We start from the raw sequence: 21,081 nt of genomic DNA, 5'->3' as shown, positions 1-21,081 counted from the left end.
CATGTCAAATTGTCACAGAGATTCTAATAAATGACCGTATACGATCAACAGTTTAAATATGTCAAACTATCGAACAAATACTTCTAATAGCCTTTATTCAAATATATAACTAAAAACATTAGAGAAATTATTACATTATAATGATACAAGCAGACACGGAAAAGTATCAGATTGTTTACTAATCTTCATTATTTTCAGACTTATGTTTATGTTTGTTCCTCGACTCCTCCGATTTAATGCCAAGTTCCTTTAATCTACCTTTATACTTACTAACTGATTTTTTCAATGATTCAATTTCCTTATAGGCGTTCCCTAATTCTTCTTGAAGTTTTTCATTAGTACTGATCAATCTATTTGAGTTTTGATCATTCACTAATTTTTGTAAAGTCCATTTTTCAATGTTGGCACTTTCGGTTTCCTTTAATTTTTGAATATATTCAGCAGCTCTTGCAAGTGTAGTGGCTTTGCTACTTTCCTTAACAGGCAGCAATTCACTCAGTTTACTGATCGCAGTATTTATATTTTCACGTCTTCTTCTTTCCACTTCCTTATGTGAATCTTTACGCTGTTGTTTCCATTCAACAGTACCGGCATCCGCCATTGGCTTACGACCTCTTCTCGATGGGGCTGTGGAACTCTTGACTTTTTCGTTACCTCTATCTTCACTCCCTTCATTTTTACTCTCGTCATTGTATTCAGTAGATGTTTCCTTCTTTTCACCAGAACTTAACGTCACTTCCACATCATCTTCGTGAACAATCTTCATCGAATCGTCTTCATGAATCAATCGATCGTAATTAGCAGCAGCTGAGGCGACAGCAGCAGCGACAGCAGCATCTTCATTATTATTCAATTCATCGTCATTATCTTCCAAGTCATCATGTTTCTCATTATCTTGTTCCAGTAAAGCATCATCGATATTCTGGTCTTCATAATCCGCTGGTAATTCAGAGGCAGAGCCTTCACTCATTTTCTTAAAGGCATGCTTATGTCTTTTAATGACATTTGTAGTTTCATCTTCTGTGTCGCTGGTATCTCTCTTAGTAGACATCGTGTAACGATCTTGTATTTTTCTTTTTTTGTCTCGTCGCTGTAATCCTCAAATTATATAAAAGATTTTACAACCAACAACAAATAATTGGCAATGTCAATGAATTGCAAATTATATTAATTATACCTTAATTTTCTTGTATAGAAGTTAGTCAATAAATAGATGAGATATAAAATACAACCTTTAAATCAAATATTGAATAAAAATAAATAATAGATAACGTGATATCCACGTGGAAAATATTTATTTATTTATTTTTTCATCTTTCTCTATTTATATGTTTTTTTCAAAGAGGGAAAAGTACAAAATAGACGAATACAATAAATAAATAAATATATTCGGAGAAAAATAAAATATTTTGTGTATTCCCCCCGCAGAACAATTCTCTTTTATCAGTCATGTGTTGTTTGTTATATCTGTTGTTCTGTCCTTCCTTAGGTTGTACGGTTGTATTTATTTTGTTTTTGATGTCACGTTTTTGGTTGTACGGGTCACAACGTTGATTTCTGTTATTTATAATCACCTGACTGTGTTTTGGTAGCGAAGCGAGTTAGAAGTGAGGAATTAGACCTCCGATTGATCGCATTTAAATTCTTGTTGGTCAGGTGAGCTTTAAATGCTTGTAAAGTGATAATACGAAATGATTATTATAAATCAAGTCAGTTTATTATATTACTATATTACTATATTACCACTAGATGATTTTAGTTGAATCATTATTATTAGTTAATACTCAACTTAAAATAAAAATAAAACATTCAAAGCTAAAAAAAAGATTAATGGCTTCTTATTTTAATGAAAACGATCTTGAACCACTCATGGATGTAATGCTATTAACAACATTCATGTGATTATGAATTAACTGTTTATTTCTTAATTTTCCTCTTGAAACACTCATATTACTTCTGAATGATGATGCTGATGATGATGATGTTGAAACAATCGGTATATATGATTGAGAAGGTGACGATATTGTTGAAGGAATAGATGGTTCAGAATTTAGTGCATTATTATTTAATATTCTGTTTGGAACTGGCGATGTTATCGGAACCGGTGTCGTTATCTTATTTGAAGAAAACGATCCAGCGGGTGGTGAGACTTCATTTTCTGCCAGAAGTTCCTCAAGTTTTTCTTTTACAGAATCTTCATCCAATGTAAATAGATTAGCGTCTTGGCCTTCGTTTTCTGCATGATCCGAGTCGGACGGTTTACTACCAGACTTATTAATTTGTGGAGAATGTGCAATATCAACCATCGACCTAGGTTTTGATTTCAAAGTTGTCGTCATCGAAGGTATTATACCATTATGTCCTACTGGAGAATGATTATTTAAAGTATCCCTCAATAAATCATTCCCATTCTTAATCTCTTCTTTAAAACTTTCGAGTGTGTTGTTCATATATATTACATGCTCATTGTTGTGTTTTTCCTCAACATTAGATTTTATTGAATTTGCACTAGAAGTAGTATATTCTTCAGTTCTTTTTGGTGGCCTAATATCAGGTTGTTCGGTATTATAATCATCATGCATCTCTGCACATGTTTGTATACTTTTGAACCATGGATCTTCGTATAGATCTTCTAAAGTATAACGTGTTTCAACTTTTGGATCACTTAGTCTCCAAGCAACTCTAGACGCATGCTCATCGCGGAAATTTTTGGATAACGAGTATTCACTACCCGGTCCAGGTTTATATACTCCTCCTTTCCTAAAATATTTATTTTGATATGCAATAAAATTATCATAAGAAGTTTCAAAACTTCTGAATCTAGTATCCGTATTGCAGGATTCAAAGAATGGAGTTGTGCCATTAACCAACGTAAATAATATTATCCCCAACGCATAACAATCAAGTGCTAATGGGTTGTATGGTTTTTGTAAATTTTCTGAATACTTTTTTTTTGAATCAAAATACATGACTTCTGGTGGTGCATAAGGTGGAGAACCAATCATTCCTTGACATGTTTTAACTGGACTTGTAAAATCATTGGGTATTTCGTGATACCAGTCAGATATACCAAAATCGGTTAATTTGCATACCCCGTCCTTTGAAAGTAAAACATTTTCTGGTTTCAAATCTCTATGAGCGATACCATTTTCATGACAGAATTTAATACCATTGGCGATTTGTTTAAATAGACAAAACTTTTCAGGTAACGGGACATTTTTCCAGCCTGATTTTTCAATTAATTGAAACAAGTCCCCTTCACCTAGTTCCATGACAACCCCCCATCCTCTTGTAGTATAAGTAGTTGTTGGTACCTTCATTATACAAAAAGTGTTGATAATATGAATATTGTGGCTCAATGATTTTGCAATGATGAACTCTTTTGAACATCTCTTATAAAATTGTTCTGGAGTTTCTTGGTAAATCAAATTCAGTTTTTTCAATGCATAAACGTTTTTAGCGCGATATATTGATCTTATTTTTCTCACTTCACATGAACCACCTGATCCCAATGTTTTATTTTCCTTATCCAGAATGAAGTTATCATTTAGCAGAACACTGCGTTGAGCAAAATTATCTGGTAAAAAAGTATTAGGATCCAGGATCGGTATTGGCAGTAGTCTAATCTTTGCACCACCATCATGCATATAAAAACTAATATCATTTGGGTTTGAAAAACTTCCAGGAGCACCGGAGTTTGTCATGCTACTGTTATTGCTCATACCATATGGATTATAAACTATTGGTTTTTCCTTTGACTCCCAATTATGTGTATTACTATTACTATTATTATTAGTAGCGGTGTTATAGTTGTTAGTCATACTATTTGATCTTTTAGGTGTAACATTATTTGAACCTTTCCTTGGAGGGGAAGGCAGATTGGAGTTGGAATTGATAAAGGGATTTGAATTTTGTTTCATCATTTTCTTTGTTTTCATGGAGGTTACGGGAGCACCTGACACGTTCCTTACATCTCTGCTATTTAAACTAATGACTGACGTTGTACTACTTTTGAAAAATTTCTTCTTTAATGAAAATAAGCCATTGGATGAAGTTGGCGTGGAAACTTTTGTAGAGCCAGCACTATTACCATTCCCACTTGACAGAAAACTCATTTTTTTAAAGTATATCTATGATGTGTATTTTTAGTTGTATTGTTACTAATGAAATATATTATATGGAATCTAAATCTGCATTATCCTGCTAGCGCAACAATCAATACCATGCATATACGTATATCTCTTTAAAGTGTCATTGACTGAGTCCCAACCAAAGAGAAGGTAAGTAATACTCCAAAATATGTATGAATGTAATATAGCACAATATATGCATATATATATATATATATTTATAAGATCATTGATTATAAGTAGTGCATACGTAAAAAAGACCAAGAGATTACTAAATTATAGTTATTTGAAATAAATGATTATTAAAAGGTAGAATGATGATTAATCTGTAGCGCTGTAATTAAAATATGTACACATTAAAAAGAAATTTTTTTTCATCCTATCTTTTTTTGATGTTGAAAAATAATATTAACTTTCTCTCGAGAAGTCAAAAAGAGTGAGAGTGCGTAAAAGTTACGAATTTTCAATTTGAAATTTCGAAATTGGAAAAGTTTCAAAAGGCCAAAGGACTGAAAGAGACAGTTCCGTAACAATAAAGACTGAAAACGGATATTATATTGCATTATAAATGTGTGTATCTGTGTTTGCTTGTTTGGAAGATAAACACATAAAACATGGTTGTGACTTTCTTCTGAAGCATCTCGGATGTTATTGACAGTGTGGCAACGTTTAATTTCCGTGGACTGGGAATAAACAGTAAGAAAAGGTTCAAGCAAGTTAGGTATGAGAGAGCGATGCTGATCAGTTTAAAGTGCGTTATAATAGTTGCCGTACAATACGGGGAATTACAGAAAACGATACTACGTATACCAATCTTGTGTAAATGGAATAAGCTCATTGTAGTGGGGCAATCATGGTCTTGGAGTATCCAGAAATTGTGTTGAGCAGCGATGAAGTTTGCGCACATGCACTATTGATTATGTAAATTGAAAAAACATACTCGATAAACATTCGCACTTAGAGAAAGAAATAATTGTTGATGTTGTTATTGGTATATCTGTACAGTTTATGTCACACTTTTGCAGCTCGTCTTTGTTACTTATATGGCGTGAGAATTGTTCATATAATAGTGTATAATTGCGATATTCGCTTTGAAGAAACCATGGAACGGTGAGGTCCGACGTATCGGAACAGCTCTATTTCTGACATTCTCCGTTTACAAAAGAAATAGAAATAATATATCTGTGTATACATAGATGCTTACCGTTTGCATTTAATAGGAAGGGTGATTGTTTATTGTAAAACAAGGCTGATATTTGCATGTCATTCGTATATCAAGTAAATGTCAGGATCATATCAAAGGAGCCCCAGATTTTTTTTACTATTATCGATGACTCGTCATTCGAATTTAATAAATAATATCTTGTTAATACCGCCATTTCGGATAGCTAATATCGCAGAAAACGTGTCCATACATTATTTCAAGATTTAGTGTTTTCCAAGATGACATATACTCCAAAAAGACCATTAGTTGTATTTCTATTTATATATATACATATATATACGTCTACGTGTATGCTAGAAGTAGGAAAATGAGTTCACGTCGTATTGCTTGTTCGTTAGTATATTTTTAGATGCATTGGCGATCAGGTCAGTGACTTCTTCGATGGTTTTATTAGTGACATTTACTATTGCAAGACTGCTATGTTGTGTTTCTTGGTTGTAATTGTCAATCTTTGTGAAAATTTCGAAGAACTTTTCTTTAACTTTCAATTGGAAAGCAATTTTCTCATACCTTTCATCGCCGAACCCTTCTCTATCCTTATTTGTCTTGTCATTAGTTAAAAAAATTGTTAAATCTGGTTTGATTAGTCCTTTGTCACAATTAAGGCACCAATCGATGTCCATCCCTTCAACTTCCTTCGCCAGGGAGTACGCGACACCACTGTACACATATCTATCCAATATCACATAGTAACCTTCATTCAGTAAATTTTTTATTTCGTTGATGGATTCCCATCTGTTAGCAGAAAATAACAAATGGATTGCTTGGTCGCTTAAACTATTAGAACTGTTTGTAAGGTATCCATTAATCAATTTACCTATTTCGTTCTCACGATTTGGGAATTTAAACTGTTTAACTTTCTCTATTTTCATAGTTTCTTTCAAAATATCAACTAGTCTTTCGCATTGTGTGGTTTTGCCTGTTCTGTCCAGACCTTCTAATAAAATCAATTTCCCTCTTTGTGCCATTTTGAACTCTCACCTTGGTTGTGACAGATTTGTGTGGGTATTTTCTCAATTTCATGGTAATGGAAGGATCGTTAACAAACAGTTGCTTTAAATAGTTATTTATTTGTTTGTCAATGTAGCCTTTCCAGCAATGGTTTGAAATTTATCGCGCCTAACTTATTCAACGCGTAAGAATACCATTATATATTTCAGTGCAATAAGAAGAATAACAGATTAAACTGAAGATAAAAACTTGATTTTTTTAATATATATATTTATATATATGTATATGTGGGATGCTATTTAATTGATACCCGGAGTATTTTCCACATCAATAGCAATAACTTCTAAATGCTAATTTCATTAATTTTTCCTCGTTATCCAGTACATTTTCTTTTTTCAACGAACCTACATTCAAAAATCAGCAGTATGTTGACAAAAGAGTGTGAATTTCATCAAAATGCGAAATTCTCCTAATGAAAATCTATTTCCATTGAATCCTGCATGTTTTCAAACTGCTGTAATTGATGTTGTTCCTCTTGAGAGATATCGTATAATGAATTTTGTATACTTTCTGAATTCTCAAAACTTACTTGCGAATTTGATTGGTGGTTATGCAAAAAATATCCTTCAACCATGTAATCTTCTGTTTCTGAGTAAAGAGATAAGTTATCGTTAATGTATGTATGATTAGCAAACGAATGTTTTGTTTGAGTTTCTACCTTTCTTATATAGTTCGGCCCAGCTGGAGTTGGAGCTGGAGTTGGAGTGAACGTTTTTCTTCTTCTGTCCAAATAGTCGTCGTTGACAGTTTCATTGATGTTATATTGCTTGTTCTTAGCTAAAGCTGCTTGGAAATCTTGCGGGGAGAATTGAGTATATTCACTGTTACAATTCAATTTTATTCTTTTACTTTTATAATTATTTGGATCGTGTTCTGTATTTTGTTTATCTGACTTGTTAAAAAATGGACTAAAGCCAGTAGTATTAATTGGAAATTGTATCATATTATGCAGGATTGTGTGTGTGTGTGTGTGTGTGTTTGTTGGTATGCTTTTCTTGGATTAATATTTATATTCTATGTTCTTATGCGATTGAATATTTGAAAAAAAATAGTAACTGATTGCGCGAAATCAATGTTCTTTATTTATTTTCTGTAAATATGGTATTCAACTCAATATAAAAAGTCATCAATTGTCTTAGATGGCAACCGGTCTGAAGAGAGATATATAGTGACAGAAGATATTTAATTAAAGAATGCTAACTGGAAAAACCCAATAAACAAGTGAATACCCATTGGTATATATATATATATATATATATATAAACGCTTAAAGCGTAAAAATAAATGCATAAAATTTTCAAAAACATTAAAAAAATAAATATTCAAGAGCAAAATAAGAAAGACATGTTTAAACAAGCAGTCTTCCATGAATATAATTTTGAATAGTATAAATGATCCATTAGTAACAATTCACTTACCCATAAGGAAAGCGACGACCAGTAATTGAGTTATAAATTGATTGTATGAAGCAGAGCAAACCGAACCAAAGTGACCGAATAAACTACTAGTCCAGTGTTTTCGCTTAATGTTAGTTATGGTGAGTAGTTTTGCATTAAGCTGAACATTCACGAATTGCCTTGCTCTTGTTGCCCGTGTGCACGGTAAACACGAATACACCAATGCTCACAAAATGACCACAATTCTGCGCTGCCTTCCGCGCATCATACTGCAAGGGTTGAGCAGTTTCTGTTCGACTGTGCGCCGTCAGAAACCACAAATTTGTTTTTGAAACAGTTTGGCCAGAAAGAGGCGGAGAGACGGGGAAGGAAGCGAGCGGATGGCCGCTTCTCTGTTAGCAGAAACAAAGTGGGCAGGGGGAAACCAAAGAAACGCCGGGTAAAATGCATGCAGATAGTGGGAGGAGCTGGATTGTCTGGTTGGTGGTGCCGCGATCACGTGTTTGTCATGTGATTGCACGTAATAACAGGTCATGTGATAGTCACGTGCTTGTGTGGGGGGGGGTGGTAGATGGGGTTGGTCCTTCTTGGACACACGCTCGTAGCATGATGATGTTATCTGTACTGGGCAATGGTAGTATAAGCTCTTACAGAACGTTAGTGTTATGAAAGCAGCCGGTGGAACGAGAGAAGAGCGTAATAAAATAGGCCAGGTTATTCTTATCTTAGCCGCATTCATAGTACATGATATACACACACACACATGCCTATCATGGTCCATACTCATTGGTTTTAGGACATAGTCTCAACTCTATACAACCACATTGTTTGTGTTTTTTCTGGCTGTCCAAGAGATACACGCGGCCAACTGTGATCCGTTTCTCCCTCCAGCATCAAATTTCAATGGACAATAAAAAAAACTAAAAATAAAACACATACACACAGACAGCGATACCAACTTACTTATCAAGAGTTCGAGAAGCTCTTAAAAATTATATATCCACATTGAATAACCATCACTTGAACTATATTGTAACTCTCTACTTCAAAAGTATCTTGACAGGCTACAAAACAAACCTTTTGTGGCACCCGAATTAGATCTCAAGTCATACTGTACTAAGGTGGAACTGAACTTCAATTTATAAACTAATATATTCCGATATTAGGTTACTTTTGCTACTAAGAAAAATTCATCGTCATAGAGTACAAGTGTAATCGAACTTCGGTGTCTATAATTGAATCTGCGAAGAGTTTGGTTTAGTTATTGATCACATTGATAAACATTCTATGGTAACTGTTCAAATTAACTACCTTACTTACGATATACAAACTCTCAATTAGTAACGTATTTTCTTTTAATGCGTGCATGTCAACAATTCAACAACATTGAAGAAAAGATATTACACACACAGACTCTACTAAAAAGAAATAAAAAAAACACACAACGATATATGCAGAACAGTGATTACTTCAAAAGGTCTGCCGTCTCAACCGTACCAAATTCAGACCCTATAAGGGTAGGGATAATCGGCTTGTCGTCGCATAAAGGTTGGGCATTTAAGGCTCATTATCCAGCAATTTCACAATTACCTTCTCAATTTCAAATTACTGCATTGTATAATGAAAAAATTGAAACCTCTTTAGAAACAATCAAAAAATTGAAATTATCAGAAGCCACTGCTTTTCCAAATCTAGAATCATTTGCTTCATCGACAAATATTGATATGTTTGTTGTATGTAATTGCGTTCCGGATCATTATAAGACAATAATTCCATTGATGGAACATTCAAAGAAAAACCCAAATTTGAAATACATATTTGTAGAATGGGCAATTGGTAGCTCCATTCATCAGGTGGAAGTAATTTATAAAGCTGTGGCAGAAAGAGGGCTACAGTCTATTGTAGCTTTACAAGGAAGGAAATCTCCTTACATATTACGAGCTAAAGAACTAATATCCCAAGGTTATATTGGTGAGATTAATTCTATCGAAATTGCTGCAAATGGTGCATGGTATGGCTATAATAGACATATGAAGTCACCAATGTTTATATATGAAATGGAAAATGGTGTCAATTTAGTTACAACCACATTTGCACATACAATTGACATACTGCAATATATAACAGGTTCATATTTTTCCAGAATTAACTCAATGTTATTTAATAATATACCTGAACAGGAATTATTGGATGAGTATGGTAAAAAAACTGGTAAAAAAGTTCCAAAAACAGTTCCAGATCACCTATTATTCCAAGGTGCTTTGATGAATGGAAATGTACCAGTATCGTGTAGTTTCAAAGGTGGTAAACCAACAAAAAAATTTACCAAAAATCTAGTAATTGATATTCATGGAACGAAAGGTGACATCAAGTTAGAAGGTGATGCAGGTTTTGCAGAAATTTCAAATCTTGTTTTATATTACAACGGTTTTAGAGAAGAGGGCATCCCAGCGGCACCTGGACAAGCAAGTTATGATACAACCAAAGAATTCACAGAAGTTTATCACTTAAGAAATTATAATGCTATTCTAGGAAATATCTATAGGTTATACCAATCAGTAGCTGATTTCCATTTCAATACCCAGAACTTAACCAATGTACCTTCCCAATTCATAATGCAAGGATTCGAATTCAAAGGTTATCCCACTTTGATGGACGCTTTAATTTTGCATAGACTAATAGAGAATGTTTACCGTAGTAATATAATAGGGTCGACAGTTAATGTTAGTAATATTACTCAACATGTATAATAAATAGGGATATTATGAATGACGAATTTGATGAACATTAAAGATAAACATTTGTGGTTATTATTATTAAATAATTTTAATTAAAATGAATTGTAATTAATTAAATAGTGAATAGAATAATTACATATCATTTAATTTTTGCAAAAAAATCTGACAAAATTCTTCTATAGCTTCATTATAATGGATTCCACCATATAACATAGTGTTTAAATAATCCAATGCTAATTGTTTTCTTGATTCAGCATTTAAATTGCTAGATGACCCACCGTTGCCAGATATATCAGTGCATAATATTCTATAAACTTTATGAAGATGAAATTTCACCGTATTGTATTTTAGTAAGTGTTGTAATTCCGGGGTGCCATTGTAAATAGAGTTATATGATTCTGTCTGTAGAGAACCGTGTTCATTATCTTTTATGCTGGACTTAATTTCACTGCATTGTTTCTTCTCCTTCTCTTCTGATGCAATTAGAGTATCATGATTATGTTTTTCTGCATTTTTATAACATTTAAGAGAGCAGTATCGTACTCCACATTTAGGACATTTATAGTTAGGGTCAGCTACGTGGCATATTGCACATTTTTCTTCATTGGCCATCTTTAAAAAACTATCTGGATAGGGTAGAAGTATAGCATCATCTACTTTTACTATTTTTTTCAATATATAACTAATAGATAGAAGTCATATATTTAAACATCTCATCGCTTAATTTTTCTTATACTAAAAATTCTGCTGTCAGAGCTTCCGTTGAAGAATCATAAACTAAAAAATATTAAGTAGAGCAGAATAAAAAACGATAGATTTATTAATACAATTGTTTATTAAATAATTATTTCTGAAAAATAATACTATATGGGCTAATTATGGTATCTCTATAAACAAGATATTCTGATCTCATTTAGAAGCATGATGATATCATTTGGCTGCATTTTTTCTAACTTCGTTGACAATAATGCTTGTTCGGAATAAGTTAGACGTAAAAACGACTCACATAGATCACCATCGATTACATTTTTAACAGGTGCATAATAACTCCTGTAACTTTTATGATCCCTTTGAACAATAGAGTATGCTCCCTCCAACATTTTGGAAGAAGGATGGTCTTTCGTATCTGTTAGAAAGTTATTATCTTCATAGGCCTCTTCTTCACCATGAGTCAGCATTTTTTCTTCTCTTTGTTCTTCATTCCCGAACAAAAAGAGTTCATCCATATCACTAAGGACCATTTCAATAGAAGCTAGTGAACTTACTTGTTTTTCAAGTATCAAAGGTATCAAACATCCAATTGTTCCTTGTAACCCAGTATAAATAATTACAGGACGGTCAGAAAAACTTGAAGACTTTATAATGTGAAATTTTAATATTATATCATTCACAAAATAGTGATTTTTTAACTCAAATTTAAATGGACATTCATAAATATTAGGTAGTTTATTCAACAATAATTTTTTGTTTATACTCCAATGTTCTTCGTTAGATTCATTAACAATTTGGTTATCTTTCTTTGAGAGCCTTAAAGTCCAAATATTACCATATTTATCTGCCCCAATAACTGTTGATTCATCTAAAAATTCCACTGTTGTAGTTGCACGGCCTGAAATGTCATCTGCTACAGGAATAAATAAGTTCCGTTCCTTATTAAATATAAACATCATTATCGACTCTCTAATATCTCCGATAACTATTCTTTGATTATTCCAATTTTTTATTGTTGTCACCTTTGTAATGGAAGGTGGGGTCACGGTGATTGACTTTTTTAAAAGCTGCTTCTTACCTAAGCCAAATAAAAAGATATTACCGTGAATGGGAGCTAGCAACATATCGTTAAAAGAAGTTAACGAATGGATCTTATCATCTATATGAGTAATGTGGACTAGAGATAAACTAAATTTACTCTCACCTTTTTTGCTATTAGATATTGAGAATGAATATGTAATCAATTTCTGATCATAGGTTGATAAAACTATGTGACATGAACTTGGAACAAATCTAACTAATGTTGCTGTTAATAATTGTGTTTCATTTAAAATTGCAAATTTATCTTTTTTTTTTGCTTTAGAATTTAGTAATACTTTCCCATTTTTTGTTACCGAAATAACACATTTTTTCTCATGTAAATGTTGACTTATCAATACTTTTACATCATTATTTTTATCATATTTCAACGTTGCACAAGTGTAATAGGAAGGAGACTCCAAAATGGACCCTTCATCATCTTCATCATCATCATCATCATCATTATCATTATCGTCACTATCCTTATTATTTTGTTCTAAGATACTGTTCTCATTATTGGCAATCGTCTTCTCCTTGTCTGTAATGGTATCTATTTCTAGTGATGTGAGAGAAGCATCATTAAACCACCTATCTAGTTTTGACAATTTTTGAAATTGGCCAATGACTAATTCACCTCTCATGTTCAATCCGCAGGCACCATTCATTTTAATATCATTGGTATAGAAATTACACATAGTCATAAATTCAGAGAGTGATTCGGATGTAATAGGTCTAATGTATAAAAATGAATCAATTTCATAACTTAACCATGTTTGTGTATTGTGAATCACTACACAGGTTATTTTATTTATTTCACTTTCTTCGCCTTTATTGTCTTCACCATCACCCTCGCCATTTTGATCATTTTCATAATCATCATCATCATCATCACTGTCAGCTTGTAAGTTCCTATCAAAATCTGGTAAGATAGAAGAAACTATAGATAAGTTTACTTTTGAAGGTCCTATATATCTTGTTCTGGTATCATATATTTGAGAGTCAACATCATTTATTTTAGATGTATTATAAACACCATTTGATAAACCGACATGCAGATTTAAGTTATTAGAACGAACAAGTTTTATATCACTTACTGGTGCCATTACTGCTTGCATCGAGATAATCTCAAGGAAATCGTCTGAGGAGCCGTTATAAACTGATACTATTTTGACAGTAGACCCTTGACAACCAATTGCGAGGTATTTACTCTTTAGTGAATTTTCGAAACTTAAACAACTGATAGATTCCCCTATTTCTATTCTCCTCTGTAATTCATTAATGTCATCGCTATCAGAGAACTGATTCAGTTCAAAATATGCAATTTCATAATTTGAAAGTGCTAATGCAATTTGGGATGCCGTACAAGCAGCTGATGTGATTCTTATTCCAGCTGGTGGGTACCATTTCAATTTCAACTTGAAATTATTTTCAGTGCCCAACGTAATTTGATGCATTTCATTCTCACATACCTGTATAATTGATCTATTTCCAATTAATTCAGCAAGTATGGTATTATCTCCTTTAGTGATAAATGGATTATCTTCTAATTGAAGTTCTTCTATGGAATCATTTTCTATATTCAGCATTGTGGTAGAATTTGTATAACCCAAGATTAATATCTTGTGAAATTTACTATTCGGATTTCTAATGGGCCATAGATTTTTCACGTTATTTGAAATGTAGGTTGTAATTAGGCTTGTGAATTCAACACTAGCTTTAATTGAGCAGATATTATTGTTTCTTTGATAAGTTAAAGTCAATGGTGATGATGAAGAGACTGTATTATCGCGTAATGGATTTAAGCATTTTAATGAATGAGAAATGCTTAGATTCTGTAAGGTAGTAGGTGGTTTAAACAATATATGTTCTTCTGGGGTTTTCGAAGAACATGAGTTTGATGCTGAGTTATCTTCCCCTAAACTTTCAAATTGAAACAAATGACAGTTGAAGTATTCTGAGTTATTGAACAAATAACCATTTTTAAATATATGCAGCTTATCAGATTGATAAATAGAGTCAAAATATGAGATGGAAGCCATAGGCCTATTTCTGTTATTCTTATCAGCTGTTACTGTTAATTTTAACAAATCCCCATGATTTGTCTGTAATAGTATAAAAAAATCCTTCTTCAGTTTTTGAATAGAAGATGAAATTATAGTAACAACTCCTTGTTGATTTTCTCTTCTAGGTATTTGTACTTTTAAGCTGTAATATCCATTCATATCTTTAATTAATATAAAATTTTCAAAACCAATAATAACAAAAGGGTTTATGTTTTCATCAGCTTCATCTTCTTCATTTATTAATGTCCTTATGTCATATCTAGATAATTCTGGTAAGCTCATTAGAAAGTTTGCCGTAGATCTGATCTTATAGTCTGATTTCTTGATTACATGATTTAAGCTTAAATCTAATACGTAAAATACTAAACGATGATCATTATTATTAACTGTATCAATTTCAATGGATGCAAAACATGGATTATTATATAATACGTCACATACTGTCTCTTCTAGAATAATCATATCTGGTCTATTTATTTCTAATGGTGATGAAATCCTAAATTTATCATGTTGGTAATCTATTAAGAAGCATAGTTTGTTCCTCTCCATTGCAGAAATTAACAGGCAACGCCCATATGGATCGACATTCAAATGATATATTGGTGATAATCTACGAATACCTGTTCGCGAAAGAGGTTGGTTATACAATGTTTGTAATTTAATTGTTCCATTTTCGTTAATAAACTGAATAATAGATAAAACACCAGAGTCAGACAACACTGCTAATACTGATTCTTCTTTATTCTGGAAAAAGATAGATTCAATTTTTGTTATTATTGCGAATATTGGTATCGATGCTAATGGAGTAAGATTGCCTTCAGAAACATCGTAAAGTTCAATATGTGACTCAGTAGCAATGCATATCTGTAGATGAGGTTGTTTTTTCCTTTCTAGTTTTTTTTTTTCTGTATTTGAAATATCTACAGCATTTGAAACGGAAATGTCTACAAAATAACCAATACAGGAATGTATGTAATTGGATTGCTTCTTCAAAGTCAGGTTATACAGATACAAATTATCTTCACCACGAACAATCATGACTTATTCTATGAATTTTATTCCAAACTGTACCCGATTGAAGCTGTTCTAAGTTTCGATACTATGAAATGATATTTTGTTAGGTTATTATCAAATTAGTGAACACAATTGTGCATCCATAATCTACTTTCTATGTTATTCCATCTTATAATATATTAAACTTTTAAACATTTTTCAACTTAATTCCACTTTTACTTACCCGGCGCAATAGAACCAGCTGTCATCAGATAACAAGAAGTGCCAATTCACATTGTGTATAAATATAATTGCTGTGAGGACGGTCATACTCTCTATTATAATCTTTTAATTACAATTGCTATCCCATTAGTTAAATTAACCATATATCTTGCTAACTTCAAGTAGTGAATATTCTTCGAAATTTTTAAAAAAAGAAGCGATCAATGCTTTTAAACTTGCCAAACAATGCGTCATATGATGATGATAATTAATTAAGATGACAACCTTGAATTACCATATTACGAAAAAAGATATAGTGGACTATCACCTAATTATGTAGACTGCATGCCATAGACCAAAAATTTCCAAGTGTAAAGAGATAAAAAAAAGCTTCAACTACGTACGTTCCGTACGGGACTCGAACCCGCAGTCTTCTCCTTAGGAGGGAGACGCGTTACCATTACGCCAACGGAACTTAAAACGATAATATTTTCGACCATATTTGATTATTACAGTTAGCTTAGCAAAATAATTATTAATTTGATCAGTATCAATGGATAAGCTTGACGAAATTAAGTAAATATTTAGTATTTATTAATTATCATGCATTTAATTATATCCAAATATATCAAGCAGCTATTTTTACCAAAATATGACCTAAATTAACAGACTAGGTTACATTCATGTATGTATTTTACCAATTGAATTATTTAATGTCGCTCAAGGAATGCAGACACATTAATTCAAATACACAACATTCTTAATATACATTATCACTAAAACATCCCACAACTAATAATTAACCATCTGTGGGTAAGTAGATTACATATAGTAATAGAATATTTACAGCTCATTATTGTGGAGAAACAAGCTTATGTTGGTTAGTACCAACATCAAAGTTAGTGTCATCAGTCACGTTAGTTGCTCTAGAGTAGTCCATCCTCTTAATAGTTAAATAATCGATCGGTCTTTTATTAGTATATTTAAACAATTCTATATAGAGTTAGATGTCCTCTTTATATATAAATTATCTCATGCTTGAGTGTGCACATTACGTGTTCAGTTATTCTCCTAAGATCTTTAGTGCTGTATTGTACATCTGTGTTTATCACGTAGCCATTTACATTGTAGTGAAAAATTTTCACCTACCATTTGGAAGACTGTACTAGACCTTCTTTCCATTAGTAAGTGATCAATTGGTTCTGGACTCAAAGTGTCGTAAACCCTTAGTTCTGTCACATGCACTACAACAATTCTGACAATTATAAACAATTCAACATAGAAATAAGTAAAATTATTAAAATCATAATGTTATGATATATACAAAATATAAAAAACTTGGGTATTTTCTACTCAATAGTCGAATTCATTATTTTAATATATTAATAGTTGTTAAATTATATAATAGATATTTAGATTAATCTCTCTGGTCTCTTGGACTTGGAGCAATGAATTGTTAACTATTGATTACCGTGGTTTATATGGATATTATTTCAATCTACTGTTCTGTCCAACGAGATGATGTCGTCGAATTGAGCAAGTATGACAGGTCGATGGTTCTACAGTACTATTTATGCATTAGAAGTTCTGCTATTGCATTCTCGTAGGCACTATTGTTTCAGGTTTACAACAATAATCTCCTAAAGAGGTGATATCTGGTATCGTATACTCAGTTATACGTCCAGCGTCATTTCCAGCATTTTCGAAGATTAGTAATATGTTCAAATTGGTAGATCATCTGGTTCATTATGAAAATCTTTCTTTGATTGATCAAAATGTGCTAATGAGGGAGTGTATATATTAAAATTATGATGAGTCTTGTAAACTTTATCCATAATTTCAAGATTTGATCCGTTAAAGTTATTATTTAGTAATAGTTTCGTTTTATAAACATTTGTAGTATCCAATGGATCTAAGTTCACTTTTGAAGATCGGATATTATAGTTAGCAGTATTTGCTGAGTTGAATATATTACAACTCTTCTCAGAAGAACAAACGTAACTTTCTACTGTTGAATTACTCAAATTATAGATTTTATGTGTTAGGTTATCAGGTCTAACATTGTCAACACCTGATTCTGAAGAATTACCTGAAGATGATGTAGGCTGCCTTTGCAATGGTTGGAATTGCTTTTGTACATCGAAAGTATAAATTTCATCTCTAAAATAACTTAAAGCTGGGTCCATTATCATTGAGGACAATCTTAATGGTTTATCTGTATTCTCCATATCTATATCATGTGTGGGGTACTGCTCATAGTTATTAATATCGCTATACTCTTCGAGATCGTTAATATCTTGTAAGATCTTCACATTTGGATCAACTTTAAATTCATCGAATTCATACTCAGCATCCTTGTACTTACCCCTAGTCAAGTATTCAATTTCTAATAATTGTTCAGTTGAAGTATTAAATGCACTCTGTTGATAGGTTTCCTTATCTTTAACATTATTTTCATGAATTGGGTTTGCGTTATACCTTGAACGACTTTGCAGGCCAAGATCTGAGTATGACATTCTATTCTTATCACAAATTTTATCTGTATTTTCTTTAATTAGATAATCAACTTTATTGTTGATGCTAATGCAAACATATTCTCTTAAACCTTTATATTTTTGTTTTGTAATCAGCTTATGGTAAACGTATAGTAAGCAAATAACGGCAATAGTGAACTTGATAAAAAAAATACACCAGATAGCAAATGAAAACAACATGAATGATAATAATATTGCTTCTTCATGGTTTGTTTGAGCAATGTATTTGATTTTTTGTAATAAATTGGAAGCTGATTCTAAATCTGATAAATTTTTACCATTACTTTCGGAAATCAGAACACTCCATAAGGTGAGACCATTAATAACTTGTCTTGGAGTATCAGCAAATAGAAATCTGAAGCATGACTTCATTTCGAAGAAAGTAAAAAATGCTACTTGTTGGAATTTACTGTCTACAGAAAGTTCTTCAAAAAAACAAAAGATAGCATAATTTTTTAAGGAATAATAATGTTTACAAAATCCATTGATATATGATAAAGCAATATTCTTAGTTTTATAAACCCTAATAGAACGAATGAATTCCCAAATTAACAGTACAATTGAAAAAAATATGCAACCACTAAATAACCATTTTGAAATTTTAAATGACAGGTAAGGCTTAATGAGATTATTTCCCCATGAATTAAATGCTAATAATTTGACACATGTGTAAATATCCGAAATGAATAATGCAACTTTTAATATGTTCATGATAATGACAAAAAATAGATAACTGGCCAAAGTACCAAACCTATAGTTCTTAAATTTACGTTCATTCAAATCAGCAAAAGTCTTTGGATTAAGTGAATATAACCATTTAAACCGTAACATTGTGAAAATTGTGTATTGTTATAAGTATATGCCAAACTATTTGCAATATAATATAAATCCGAATTCTTTTTCTATTCTCATATAATAGCCATTCCTATTTTATTTATGCAATTATACTATTGTAATGGTATTTCAATGTTGTTCAATAGTTGATAGGTACTGATGACTTTTGATTTTTTGGTATAATTTTTTTGTCAATGTAACGAATAGAGCTTTTATTTATACTGGAAAGACAAAGGTTAAATGTGATGGGATTATCAGAAGGCGAAATGGTTGCCACCTTAATATAAGATCTGTTCAAAACTGTTTATAACATTTTGAAAACATAGCAGTTCAAATCTTTGAAACAATTGTTAAACAGTTCCTAAACCATATATAGTCTAATTCTACTATTCTTTTGGTGTTTTAAATAGGTGAACTATTGTGACCAACGACTGTAAAATGCAGTGCAAATGCGAAAATTGAAAAAATAAATATGTTCCAGCGGATTTCGCGATGACAAAATATGAAGGGTTCCTGCGAAGATACACTGAAGCCATGCCTGTATGTCCCGATTAGGAAATATCTTGAAATTGAAACCTGATCTGATCTGAGATGATCTGGATCTGGGTCTGGGCCTGGGTCTTCCAAGGAGCTTTCGAAGCATTTGACCATGTTTTAATAGACAGTAAGAGGTTGTAAGAGTGAGAATCAGTAACTATTAAGACTCGTTTCACTTTGGATTATCGAAGCACTGAAGTTTGTACGGGTTTACATCTGTCATTGTGATAATGTCATCAGCAAGGAAACTAGGGTATGTGGATTTTCTAACTATTAAAACAATTGAGTCGTATTATTGATACAGATCTTATTTACTGGATGATATAATAAGTTATGCTATTGGAATATGTAATATGTATTATAGGTTTGTTTAATGTTTGCTTGTTTTCTTCAATGACCTCATAACCATCTCTTTGATGATGTAGGAATGCGATGTGTCGTGGAAGCTATTGCTGTTGGGGTTTATATTTAAATGGTTGACTGGGTCATTTGTTGCACTGTCTGTCAATAGAGGTTCTATGAACCAAGATCCGATTGATTTCTTCCAGTAATCCTCCTCTTTGCAGAACTCTCGTATTGATTCGGAGCTTAAATTGAAAGGAGAGTTTGTGTCATTCTTGAAACCGTCACTACTGACATACGTAATATTTTCTTCTTTGGTGAAATTGTGTTCATTGTTAAAACTTATCTGATTAGATAATCCATCAGCACTTGCATCGAAAGTATCACTAGTAATACTATGGGAAGGAATCGACGAAAAAGAAATTGAACGTCTTCCTATATTTATTGAACTGTTATTAAAGGAATACTCATCCTTTGTGAAAGAGTCACTGTTTAGATTGCATCTGTATTTGTCTTTTCTATTATTTTGATGTTTCAAATAGTTGCCTGGAAATTGTGCATTGTGTTTGATATGTTGTTCAATAAATGAATTGTAAAATAGATCGCAGTTGAGAGCTATCTCTCTTTTCAATTCTTTTAGTCTGAGTTTTGAAGATTGTGAGGAGAGAGCACCATTCTTTTTAACTGTTTTTGTTGTTTCAGTTTCTAAACCAAAAGTGTCTTTGGACGTATTTTTTATTGGAGTGATATTTTGAAGAGTAACCTCTAGATCTTGTGTTTCAAACTCTTCTTTAAATCTTACTCTGCCAATTGAATTTTTTATTGACTTTTGTTTATCAGTGACGAGAATGCTTGTGTTACTTGGTTCGTGTTCATATGAGCTCGAAGTAATATGATTTAATTTAGGTGCGTATAATAATTCATTGCTCAGATCTGGCTGAGATAGGCCTGTTGATATCGTTCTTTTTATTGGTGATATTTTTAAACTTCTCATTTTTCTGTTTGAATTGAAGTTGGCATTTTGGTTTACTGCACGTTGTATTATTTTACTATTAGCATCCAATAGCCTGTGCTGGGTAGCATTGCCCCTACCCTTCTCTCTATAACCAAATGTGTCCTCTCGTTTCCTTAGAAAGGGCAGTTTATCATGAGTATCATTCACTGTTAAGGAAGACTTATTCTGTTCTGCAATGGAAAGTTCCCGCATATCATTTTTTGTTAGCCTTCGAATCATATTTGTATTATTAATTCATATACGATTTTA

General features: G+C 32.2%; 10 protein-coding genes and 1 non-coding gene across 11 annotated transcripts; 1 reads left to right on the top strand and 10 right to left on the bottom strand.

The window, feature by feature from the left end:
- Window positions 1-178: 178 nt before the first annotated feature.
- Window positions 179-1,051, bottom strand: CBF1 (Cbf1p; the record flags this gene model as incomplete). The annotated part of the gene is made up of 1 exon (XM_003686219.1): window positions 179-1,051. The coding sequence occupies one exon, from the start codon at window positions 1,049-1,051 to the stop codon at window positions 179-181; it is 873 nt and encodes a 290-aa protein (XP_003686267.1).
- A 787-nt stretch (window positions 1,052-1,838) lies between these two features.
- On the bottom strand, window positions 1,839-4,115 carry TPHA0F03520 (uncharacterized protein; the record flags this gene model as incomplete). Its single annotated transcript, XM_003686218.1, has 1 exon — window positions 1,839-4,115. The coding sequence occupies one exon, from the start codon at window positions 4,113-4,115 to the stop codon at window positions 1,839-1,841; it is 2,277 nt and encodes a 758-aa protein (XP_003686266.1).
- A 1,533-nt stretch (window positions 4,116-5,648) lies between these two features.
- CDC8 (bifunctional thymidylate/uridylate kinase) lies at window positions 5,649-6,323 on the bottom strand (the record flags this gene model as incomplete). The annotated part of the gene is made up of 1 exon (XM_003686217.1): window positions 5,649-6,323. One exon carries the CDS (start codon window positions 6,321-6,323, stop codon window positions 5,649-5,651), a length of 675 nt encoding a protein of 224 aa, XP_003686265.1.
- A 452-nt stretch (window positions 6,324-6,775) lies between these two features.
- TPHA0F03500 (uncharacterized protein) lies at window positions 6,776-7,309 on the bottom strand (the record flags this gene model as incomplete). Its single annotated transcript, XM_003686216.1, has 1 exon — window positions 6,776-7,309. One exon carries the CDS (start codon window positions 7,307-7,309, stop codon window positions 6,776-6,778), a length of 534 nt encoding a protein of 177 aa, XP_003686264.1.
- Window positions 7,310-8,070: 761 nt separating this feature from the next.
- On the bottom strand, window positions 8,071-8,550 carry TPHA0F03490 (uncharacterized protein; the record flags this gene model as incomplete). Its single annotated transcript, XM_003686215.1, has 1 exon — window positions 8,071-8,550. One exon carries the CDS (start codon window positions 8,548-8,550, stop codon window positions 8,071-8,073), a length of 480 nt encoding a protein of 159 aa, XP_003686263.1.
- A 571-nt stretch (window positions 8,551-9,121) lies between these two features.
- Window positions 9,122-10,513, top strand: GAL80 (transcription regulator GAL80; the record flags this gene model as incomplete). Its single annotated transcript, XM_003686214.1, has 1 exon — window positions 9,122-10,513. One exon carries the CDS (start codon window positions 9,122-9,124, stop codon window positions 10,511-10,513), a length of 1,392 nt encoding a protein of 463 aa, XP_003686262.1.
- Window positions 10,514-10,633: 120 nt separating this feature from the next.
- On the bottom strand, window positions 10,634-11,113 carry HIT1 (Hit1p; the record flags this gene model as incomplete). The annotated part of the gene is made up of 1 exon (XM_003686213.1): window positions 10,634-11,113. One exon carries the CDS (start codon window positions 11,111-11,113, stop codon window positions 10,634-10,636), a length of 480 nt encoding a protein of 159 aa, XP_003686261.1.
- Window positions 11,114-11,388: 275 nt separating this feature from the next.
- RSE1 (U2 snRNP complex subunit RSE1) lies at window positions 11,389-15,393 on the bottom strand (the record flags this gene model as incomplete). Its single annotated transcript, XM_003686212.1, has 1 exon — window positions 11,389-15,393. One exon carries the CDS (start codon window positions 15,391-15,393, stop codon window positions 11,389-11,391), a length of 4,005 nt encoding a protein of 1,334 aa, XP_003686260.1.
- A 580-nt stretch (window positions 15,394-15,973) lies between these two features.
- On the bottom strand, window positions 15,974-16,045 carry TPHA0Ftrna5R. Its single transcript has one exon. It is a non-coding gene; the product is annotated as a tRNA-Arg (tRNA).
- A 1,246-nt stretch (window positions 16,046-17,291) lies between these two features.
- On the bottom strand, window positions 17,292-18,935 carry KCH1 (Kch1p; the record flags this gene model as incomplete). The annotated part of the gene is made up of 1 exon (XM_003686211.1): window positions 17,292-18,935. One exon carries the CDS (start codon window positions 18,933-18,935, stop codon window positions 17,292-17,294), a length of 1,644 nt encoding a protein of 547 aa, XP_003686259.1.
- A 910-nt stretch (window positions 18,936-19,845) lies between these two features.
- Window positions 19,846-21,051, bottom strand: TPHA0F03440 (uncharacterized protein; the record flags this gene model as incomplete). The annotated part of the gene is made up of 1 exon (XM_003686210.1): window positions 19,846-21,051. The coding sequence occupies one exon, from the start codon at window positions 21,049-21,051 to the stop codon at window positions 19,846-19,848; it is 1,206 nt and encodes a 401-aa protein (XP_003686258.1).
- Between the last annotated feature and the right edge of the window lie 30 nt (window positions 21,052-21,081).

The sequence above is a fragment of the Tetrapisispora phaffii genome, chromosome 6 (assembly GCF_000236905.1).
Source record: "Tetrapisispora phaffii CBS 4417 chromosome 6, complete genome".
In the NCBI taxonomy this organism is placed as follows: Eukaryota; Fungi; Ascomycota; class Saccharomycetes; order Saccharomycetales; family Saccharomycetaceae; genus Tetrapisispora; species Tetrapisispora phaffii.
The sequence above is the reverse complement of the archived record's forward strand: the minus strand, read 5'-3'. Positions and strand labels throughout refer to the sequence as shown.